Here is a 10,477-nt window from a genome sequence, read left to right as displayed (position 1 = left end):
TCACTTGGCAAAATGATCCAAAGTGAATACAAAATGACAACAATGAACTAGTTTGAACATCCTTCGTGAAGACTTGCATTTGAAATAAGGTCATGTTTGGATACAATTATTCTTTAATTTGAAGGAGTTGTTTGGAGTTTCTTAGAATATAGACTTTAGACATCATTTTTTAAATGATATTTATAAGAAAAACCTGATGTCTGCTCTTTGGATAAAAAGTGTGTTAAAGACGGTTTTTAGACATCGGATTTTTCAAATCGATGTTTAAACCTTAAAGTTTGAACATAAATCAATGTCGAAAGTTCCGCACTTTTTTGCTCGATCCCTTCACTCACGAAAAATGCACTTTGGATGTCATTTTCTCAAAAATTGATGCTTGTTTAAAAAAGGAAAAAAAAAAAAAAAAGCGTTGTGTGAAGTATTTTTTTTGTGACAGTTAATTATAAAGTATCAACTGATTCTTTATTTACATTTAATGGTATCTGGCCATTTAAATAGAATCCAACAATTATATCTATTTCAACAAGCAATAATCCCAATTTTACACACATCACAACACTACAATAATTTACCAAAATGCCATTTCTTGTTTTTCCCAACTGCAATACCTAGAAGCAATTCCCAATCATAGAAGCTGGCAACATTATCAAACACAATGCCACTGATCTGGATCAATAAAAATATTTAAAATGATTTAGCAAGAAAACCCATAATTTGAGACAAAACAAGTCGAACAAGTCAATTTGATATTACGGACAACCAGACGAGATGAGAAATCCATGAGTCTGGATGATTGGATAAATGAAGAATATTAAGGGCTGGCTCATAGATCAAGTGGTCTATTGGTGCAGAGTATAATAGGAGGGACCGACTACTTGAACATCACCTAGTACCCGTTGCACTTCATCACTTAAAATCATTTTCTTTCCAATGTTTTGATTGCACTCCTAAGTCCAAAATAATAATAATAAATATATTGTTTTTCTTCTTCTTGAAAACAAGAGAGGAATAACAACACTAACGCTTCATAAACTCTAAATTTAATTTTCAAAACTTCGTGATCTACAAGTAGATTAAAACCTATAAGAACTTTGAATGAAAGGTTTGGTGAAAATTTGTACCAACTTTGAAGAGTGGCAGCCCGCTTCAAAATTTGGAGGAACCTTCCTCGTCACAAGACACGTGGCATTTATAAGTTATTTCACCCCCCTACATTTCCACCAAAATTGGAAATACCTCCTTGAAAATCCCACATGTAATCCAATAGAGAGGGTTCCTTCAAAAGTTTGAAGTGGGCTGCCCGCTTCAAAGTTTTTTTTCCATAACAAGTAGGGACATGATAATAATAATAATAATAAGGGTGAATTACCATTTCGTGAGTTGAAAATGAATTATTTGCTATTTGAGCTAACTGTTCATTTTAATTACCAAAACGTTAATGATCATGTTTTCGTTAAAAAAAATAAAAAATAAAAAACCAGAACTCTAACGAGTTCGACGTTTTAAAGTAAGAACCATTTCGCAAGTTTAAAGTGACAATTTCACAGGTTTAAAGTGACTATTTCCAATTAGTCAATTTAAACCTGGCCAAATTTGTTATTGTTCAAGTTTTGGTAATTATAATGAACAGTGAGCTTGAATTGTAAATTTGTCAAAAGTTGATAACTTTTTCGTAACTATCCCTAATAATAATCTTTTTTAGGATGGTGTGCAATCAGTTGTAAGTGATGTGCAACTTGTTGGTCCCTGCTCATTTTTGTGAAAACATGAATATATTGCAAGAAAAAATAGCTTTGAAGGGACATTAAAAAAAGAGACTTAACAGGAGTGATAAAATCCAAATGATACATAATTTACAACCAAAGTTAAAAAGGTTTCTGATCAACTAATCCCTCCATCAAACTGACGGTTAGGAAGATATGGATTCCAAAACCAAAAAAAATAAAAAATCTATCCCAAGGAAAAGGTGGAGTCATCCCTAGAAAGATATTACTCATTTCTAGGAAATATGTAATTTTCCTCCTATCCTAACCATATGCAAACATTTTGCAGGAGGGCACTTACATCAAAATGAACAGCTTAATCTTCCCTCCAAGTGCCTAAGTACTGCCCCTACAAATTATCCATCCAAGTGAAAAGAGAATGCTTTCATCCAAATCAACTATTATTAATGGAAATTTAAAACTAGAAAAGCCCCAATAAAAAATAAAAAAAAAAGTAAATATGCTAACTTTTTAAAGGAGGATATCGAAATTGAAGTGTACGTACACAGTTCATTCTTTCCTCCAAGTGCTGCTACCATCTTCATCCAAGTCCAAAGGGAATGCTTTGAATTTTGGGCAGTACAAAACCTTTAGGAGTCTTAAAAATGGCATTGCCTTTTGCATTCTCGGCCACTCCTCCTCCAATTCGTATAGGCGGGAAAGGTATAAGACTTCCAATTTCCAGACAGTTGTTGTATTATTGTTGTTAGAAACCTCTTCATCTCCAAAGAATTCTGGACTCATATGCCTGAGATATTTACTATAATAAATGGTAAGATACCTTAAATTGGGAAGAGAGGTTGGACTGAGCCAAATAGGTGTCTTTTCTCCTACTTCTCCTTTAAGATATAACTCTGAGAGCTGGTTAAGAGGTGACAGTAGTTGATGATCTACTTTCCTTGCTAGTCGTAGTCGTTCCTCTGCACCATTGTTGTTGTTGTTGTTCCTTGGAAAAATTATATACAACCACTCCAATTGTGTGAGCTCTGACAACACCTTCAGCTCCCCTTGTTCTATTCCATCTTCTGAATCTATCCCAAACATAAGTTCACTGATTTGAGTCAATTTCTTCAACCCAGAAATGCGAAACCCCCCATCCTTGACTTTTGAATTCATGGTAAAAGAGAATATATACAGTTGTCGAAGGTTTCCAATCTCATTGGGGAGGAATTCTATAGACTCACAATATAATAAATCCAAGGTGCATAATTTCTCCAAGGATGCTATATTTTTTGGCAATCTCTTTAAATTAGGACAATTCGTTAGGCTTAAAATTTGAAGGTTTTGACAGTTTCCAATAGAATCTGGAAGTCTCTTTATTTGGGAGTTTTCTATCCGAAGACAAACGAGATGCTTTAGTGATCCTATCCAACTCAACCAATCTACTCTTTTAAGAGTCTCCTGAGATGATAAATCCTTAAAACAAATAACCAAAACCCTCAACCATTTTAATTGGCATAGCTTTGATTCTAGATTTAGAACCAACTCCTCACTCTCTTCTAAATTCAACCCTATTATTGTCCGCAATGATTTGAAATTGGTTTGCACCTCGGATATAAAGAGATTCATATCTGTGTTCATCACCATACCAACTCGACGACGTGATTGGATTTGGATAGAGGAAGACTCCCCCCCATCATTTATCCAAATAAAATTTTCTTCCTCTGCGACCCTTTTAATCATTTCTCTTACCATATCATGTACTCTAAACCAAACATTTTTTTCTCCAAAAGACTCAAATTCTACAAGTAATAAACATCGGCGGATTAATTCTTCGAAATACTTTCTTCCAATATCATATGCAGTCCTTCCTTGTTTCCCTACTCGGACAAAGCCCTCACCAATCCACCAAGAAATGATATCTTCAGATAATATACTATAATCTTCAGGATATACAGCCAAGCACGTCATACATGGTTTCAAATGAGAAGGAAGTTCATCATAACTTAATTGTAACATAGAAAAGATTGGTTCACCTTTCTTATCCAATTCTTCGCTTAGGTTCTTAGATATTCGCTCCCATTCCTTGCTCGAACTTCCTTTATTTATCATCATTCCTCCCACAACCTTGATTGCCAATGGGAGTCCTCCACATCTATCAACAATCTCCCTACCGATATTCTCAAGTTCTGAATTTGTACACTGACCTCCGTCTATTGAAAATGCTGTTTTCATGAATAATGACCAACTGTCCTTATCAGAGAGAGGTCGTGAATGATGTGTGCGTGTCTCAGTGGCTCCCATTAAGCGAGCCACATCCACATCCCTTGTTGTGACAATGATACAACTGCTGCTGTGAACCAAAACTGCCTTCAAACTTTCCCACCATAAACCTTCATCTAGTCTCCATACATCATCCAGGATAACCAAACATTTCTTCTTCTCCAGTATGTCCTGTAGTTCCTTCAGTAAATCATATATATTGATGTTCGAGAAGTCTTTGGGCCCGCCAATTTTTTTCAACATACTCTTGATTGACTCTTCAAATTTGAAAGTTTGTGAAACAGTCACCATCAAGATATGATCGAAGTAATGCTCCACATCTTCATCATTATGTACCTTTTGAGCAAGGGTAGTTTTTCCAATCCCACCCATACCGACTATTCCAATGATGTTCAACGGTGACCCATGTGGGTTCAAGACCCACCGTTTAATTTTCTTCACATCTTCCTCCAGGCCTACTATTTCAGCCTTTTTCATTAGAATTGGGTAAGTCGCCGGTCGATGACTCCCTAACTGCTCTTGGTCCAAAGGAATAGGAGGAGTTGCAAAAAGGTAAGAACTCAACCTACCTCTATGAGTCTGTATTTCTTGATTTATCCCACCAAGCTTCTTTCCCAATCTATAACGGAATTTCCAGAATGAAGGAGAGCAATAACGCCTGAAGTTTGAGACCCTTTTTCTTCTTTCAAAATACAACTTGCAATCTAATAGAATATCCTCTGCATCATATAGTAACTCTCTCAATTGTCCCACACAAGTCTTAAGAACTTCATTTTGGTCCTTCTTCCTTACTCTTTCTAGTTGTTTGATGTAGCTCTGCATTAACATGAGCTCTTGATTCACGATCTTAAATTGCTTGTGGAATTCAAGCACATGGCAACTTTCATTTAGGAGACTTTCGACCAGTTTTTCTATGAGAATGTTTAGGATTGCATCCGCCATTTTCCTGCACATTTTTTATCAAAATATCGCAATCTTTTAAAATGTAAAATTAGTAAAGGACAAAATTAACAACTTTAAAGTTAAATATAGTGTCATTGGTTATAGTTATTCCAATAGCAGAGAAGAAAACTAAAGCATTAATAGTGCAGGCAACTAGTCCAAGAGTTTAATATTAATCTTTAAATTGAACTTCAAAATCAAACCATGAAAAAATGGAAGATTAATGATATGTTTATTTGTGCATTTGTTGGGTAATCGATTTTGGTTGAAAACCAAATTTTCCACGATCACAAGTATATATCTTCTTAATCTTCCAGTCGGTCAAAGAATTTTCCATCGACAGAGAATTCTCTTACATTAAATCCTTCTATCTATGAGAAAGTTTTTTTGACCAATTAATCATTTGCCTCCAAAAACAAACATAACCTAATATAGAATACATGAGCTTATGTTTCTATCTTTCAGAGTTATGTGTAGTAAGATTAGAAAAGTCGTTGCTGAGATAATTAATTATTACTAATAAAAATCTATCTATTTCTTGTAAATTTTAGAGATGCTTAACGTGCGAGCATATGTATGTATGAATGAGTATATAATGAGCTGATTTAATATGTCAACAATGTAATATATTATTAATTTGTACCTTACAGTGTACAATCCTAATTATACTTGTCATGTATTAATGAATCAGAGATCCATTAGTACTGGGACTAAATTGAAAGAAAAAAAAGGATAGAATGATCCTAATTTGATGTACTTTGAATTAAGTATAAAAGTCAAGATTTGGGGTTACAGCTTGAAGTCTAAATTCAACCTTCAAATCTCAAAACAAAATAGGACACTTGAAGCATGATGATGAAAATTGTTTAGAGGCTGAAAAGGTTGAAAATGACTAGTTTTAGGAAGAAAACAAAAGGTTTTGGGTTCCAAATTTAAGACGAAGATATTGAGTTCATTAGTCATCACTTTGTTAATCTACAAAAGAAGACCAAGACAAAAGAGATTTTAAACAGTCTAAAAACATGGGGGAATCTCAAAATTTAATCAAAACATGGAGGGAATTGTCAACAATTTGTAAACCTTGGGAACTTCAATTTGGGAAGGGATTGGCTTTAAAGTTATTTTTCACAAGAAGAGACTTAGGAATTGTTATATTAATAAAAATATTTTTTTAACGGATCAAAAATAAAGATGGATGTTTAAAACAAAGGATGTATTGCTTTTAAGATGGTAGAGGATTTTTCTATTACTACATATTACAAAGTGATTCACTTAAAATTCAACCATTCATTAGGGTCATCTTGTTTTCCAAGCCGAATATTTATATATAAGAAATGCTAACGTCTAAAACCTCATGGGCACGTTAGCATTGTCCAACACTTTTGTTTTTCCAATAATACCACTCTTCTTTTTGTCTTTTAGTGAAAAATATATGTTAGTCTTTTACACAATAAATACATTTTTTATGCCATTAATAAAAACAGTTATTATGTTAGCATTAATTGCCAAAGAATTTACTACAAAAAAAGATATTTAATTCAAAATACTTAAATGATTATAGTATTTATTATGTAAACAAACATTTATTGTGTAAAAGACTAAATGAAGAAAGGTATTATTGAAAAAAAAAGTATTGGACAATGCTAACGTCCCTATGAAATATTGGACGTTAGCATTCCCCTATTATATAGCAGAGTGCAGTCCAACAGAGAAGGTATCACTATAACAGCTAAGAGAGATGAAGAACACTGGTGATCCTTCAAGGAATGTTTCAAGGTTAATTTACAGAAGTGGTTTCGATAACAAGACAAGGTGATAATGGAGGACCTCAACCGCCTTTGAAAGATCAAGGAACACCTTGTTAACCACAGAAAGCCTCTAATTATTTTGGAGAACCTGCTATTATCTTTAGCAAAGAAGATGTGGAGGCAGGTGCAATGAATTTCAGTTTGCCCAAATCGCAAAATTTTTTAGGAAACGACAAGGGTCTCAAGCTCACCTGGGAGTGGAGTTCGTTCAGAATGGCATCAAGATGGAAGCTTCTTGGATCATACGAAGTGATGACTCTTGACTTCAGACACGTTATGCTTAATTTCTCCATTCAAGAAGACATAGTGGCTGTTTGGTTAAAATAGCGAATTATGATGAGGGTTTTTAAGCGGAGTCTGCTTTTTCACCTAATGAAAAACAACCCACTGATCCTTCCATCTTGGATTTCTTTTCCTAAGATTCCTTTATTCTGTTATGAGGAAGCAAATTTAATATCTCTAGCCTCGGTTGTGGGTGAGGTGCTAGCGATTTTTCACACTACGAGAATGGGTATCAAGATTAAATGAAGTTAGGATATATGTTCTGCTGGACCTAGCAAACAATTGGCTATAGTTCTATTCCTCATTTTCGCAAAAGTTGTAACAAGATAGGGCATAGAAAAAAAAAATTAAAAATAATGACGTGAGACTGAATAAGCTGGTAAAGGGAAGGAAAAGATAAACAATGGACAGGCTGGAGTTGAAAAAGATGACGACTCGGAACCCATAATGGGTTACTCATCAAAAGCATATGATTTAAATAGTGATGTAGCAATACCACCATCGACAAATCATTAGCCAAGTTAGCAAAGATTAGTGAGATGGCAATGGTTGATCTTCTAGAATTAGAGGAAGGAGAAATCTTACCGAATTTAAGATCTAGTAAGCTGGCTAATTCAAATATTGAACAGATCTTCAAGGAGACTTTAATGCAGTAATTCCTCGAAATTGAAAGCAGAGGCAAGTCATCTCTTAACAAATATTCTATTGAAGAATTTATTAACTTATTAGTTCTTATTGAAGTTGTACTATTCGGGAATCAATTCACTTGGAGTAATAATCTTCTTAGAGAAATGAAGATATGGGCTTTGATTAGATAGAATTTTATTTCAACAAAATGGATTGAAGACCTTGGCAACCCAGGAATCCAGCATTTCCCAAGGCTAGGTTCAGACCATTGCCCTTTATTGCTATATAATACCAAAAAATGTTGCTTCGAGACCAAGAAAGTTCCATTTTCTTGAGTTTTGGGTGGAGTTGATAAATTTGGAGGTCCAACTCAAAACCAATTGGCAATGAGTGGTGAGGCCCAGGAAATTATAAGAAGAGAGATGAGGCAATGATTGTCCGATGTGGGACTAAACTCAACCAGAAATGAATGACTTTTTAGAGGTTGTGGAATAGTAATGGAATGTAAACATATATGGAGGATTCCACAATGTTTAAATTATTCTCAAAACTAAAGAGATTGAAGATTGAATTCCAGGAATGGAGTAAAGATGTTGAGGTAAATGTGGGCTTGGGAATTAAGGAGAAGGAAAAAAAGAAGAGGAACAAATTGAATTTTTTTTTGGGTCTTAATGGTTTGGGATCAGAAGGTCTATGAAGAGTGTCAAGCAACAAAATTTGAGCACTCTGGCTATATCAAGCGTGAGGAGACATTTTGGAAGCAAAAACCCACATAAACTTGCTTAAGGATAGAGGTCAAAATACCCAATCCTTTAACATGGAAACCCTTGTAAGAAGGGCCCGATACTGATTCGAAGGAGACATTGTGATTAGAGAATGACTGAATAATGTGGATGAAATTGGCATCAGGGATGTGGAATGTCCTCCCCTGGAGGATCAACTTTTAGAAGGAATCCAACCCTCAATCTCCAAGAGAAAAATGATTTGCTTACGAAGATACAAGCAGAAGTAGAGGTTTGAAAGGTGATCAAAATCATGAACTATCATGGTAAGACAGGTCTGGATGGGTTCTCAGGACAATTTTACATTTGAGCATGAAATTATAAAACAAGACCTTCTAACAATTGTTTCTCATTTCTTCAAGGAGGGAGTTATTCCTAAGGAGGTGAATGCAACAGAGGTTATGTAACTTTTTATATAAAATTATTTCAAAGATTCTTGCTATTTGTCTGGGTGTTCGTTTACCTTCTATAATTTCAAAGGAACAAGGAACCTTTATAAAAGGAATAAGCATTGAAAATAATGCAATCATGGCCCATGAAGCTAATAGAGAGCTAAACAGAAAGATCAAGGAAGGGAACTTCACTCTCAAGATCGACATGTCAGAATGGAACTTCTTTAAGAGTTCGAGAGGACTAATGCAAGGAAATAGTCTATCTCCTGCTTTATTTATTTTAGCAGAAGAGGTTCTGAGTAGAGGTCTAAATAATTTTGTTGATATGAGGAGACCCTCTCATAGACCATTTTCCAACACTAAGGAATGATGTCTAGATAGATGAGGTCTGGGCTAAAGGAGTTAGGGATTTGGAAAAGATAAATTATCAAATGGATGAGGAGGTTCAAAATCTGATTTATTCCATGGAGCTTCATCAATGTAGGGTCGACAAAATTATTTGGTAAGAAAATAAATCTGGGTTATTTTTTATAAGCAGTACTTTGAACTCTATCAGAAGGTGAGACATGGGGGATCGTAGTTGGGAGAGAATTTGGAGCTTAGGGATTCCAAGTAATTAAAAGGAAAGTGCTCCCTTGGAAGATAAATGATTAAGTCCTCCTTAATCAATTCAGTTTAAAAGAAAAGGGGACCTCAACTTGCTTCCAGATGTGTCATGTGTCGAATTCAAGAGTAGCTATGTCTTTCTAGTGCAGCTTTGCACATGAGGCTTGGCTAAAATTAAGCAACCTAGTTGGTATAAGAACGCTTTCTAACCTTTACCTATTAATGGTTTGAATGGGGAAGGAAGAAGGATTTGAATGTCGAGAACATATTAATTCTCACGATAATGGGTATTAGTGCTGCAATTTTCGACAGTCCTCGAGCGAAAGAAATTTTGTCAGAGAAAGTTTTGGGTGATCAATTAGGACACCCAATTCTAAGGTCTAAATAGAGGGAATGCTTCAATCATTGATGTAGATTTTGTTGTGTATGTGAACACCTTAGTGAAGTTGACTTAGTAATTTGGTCAAATACCTATTGGGTATTTCACCAAACATATTGTATGTTACACCTTCCAAAACCTTGTTTGATAATAGCAATGAAGGATAAACCCAACTAATAGTAACCAATGCAAAGAAGATAAACAATCATGCAAAAGAATGAGTAAGAACACAATACTCACAACACAAGATCTTACATGATTCACCCAAAGGTTACATCCACGTATGTATGAGTGTTGGAGCTCAATTTCAACATGAAAAAATGGGACAAATTGATACAATTAGCCACTTCTATCAGTTAGAATTACCTTCTTCTAGATCAATCTTCCTAAACTTCTCATCTCTTGAGTTTCCTTTCTTTCTCTACTCTTTTCTTTAGAAAAGACTTCAGACTTCTTATAAAAGAAAATAAAACCACTCTTTTTTTAAAGCACCACATAAGTGTGCCACTTGCATGAGTTACAAGCTCAATCCAAATTACCTTGGACTGACCTAAAAACACATACACTTGAACCGAGCCCAATAAATTTTGAAATTTTGTGGGAGAATTTTTTGGTGTAATCAATTAGGTCACCCAATTCTGAGGTCAAAACAGGGGGAATGCCTCAGTGAGAG

At 34.8% G+C, this 10,477-nt stretch overlaps 2 protein-coding genes across 2 annotated transcripts in view; both read right to left on the bottom strand.

Moving 5' to 3' along the window:
• Positions 1-2,273: 2,273 nt before the first annotated feature.
• LOC147382668 (disease resistance RPP13-like protein 4) lies at positions 2,274-4,463 on the bottom strand. The gene is made up of 2 exons (XM_086427212.1): positions 3,521-4,463; positions 2,274-2,794 (listed from the first exon to the last, which is right to left on the bottom strand). The coding sequence occupies exons 1-2, from the start codon at positions 4,461-4,463 to the stop codon at positions 2,274-2,276; spliced, it is 1,464 nt and encodes a 487-aa protein (XP_086283338.1).
• Positions 4,464-4,706: 243 nt separating this feature from the next.
• The window catches only part of LOC147382667 (disease resistance RPP13-like protein 4), a 99,695-nt gene continuing 93,924 nt past the window's right edge, over positions 4,707-10,477 (bottom strand). Inside the window, exon 3 of the transcript XR_015174048.1 lies at positions 4,707-4,932. The gene's annotated coding sequence lies outside the window, so the exon portion shown is untranslated. The remainder of the gene's footprint in view (positions 4,933-10,477) is intronic.

This window comes from Akebia trifoliata, chromosome 16, assembly GCF_017979445.1.
Source record: "Akebia trifoliata isolate Shusen 1 chromosome 16, ASM1797944v1, whole genome shotgun sequence".
Classification (NCBI taxonomy): Eukaryota; Viridiplantae; Streptophyta; class Magnoliopsida; order Ranunculales; family Lardizabalaceae; genus Akebia; species Akebia trifoliata.
This window is presented reverse-complemented; position numbering and strand designations above follow the sequence as displayed.

What these genes read in the sequence shown, in the direction of transcription:
- LOC147382668 (XM_086427212.1), bottom strand. Translation starts at nt 4,463, where the DNA reads ATGAAAAAGGCTGAAATAGTAGGCCTGGAGGAAGATGTGAAGAAAATT. An exon ending in CGAAGAATTAATCCGCCGAT is followed by an intron (nt 2,795 to 3,520) that starts GTTTATTACTTG and finishes TGTTTGGGATAG; the next exon opens with ATTCAGAAGATGGAATAGAA.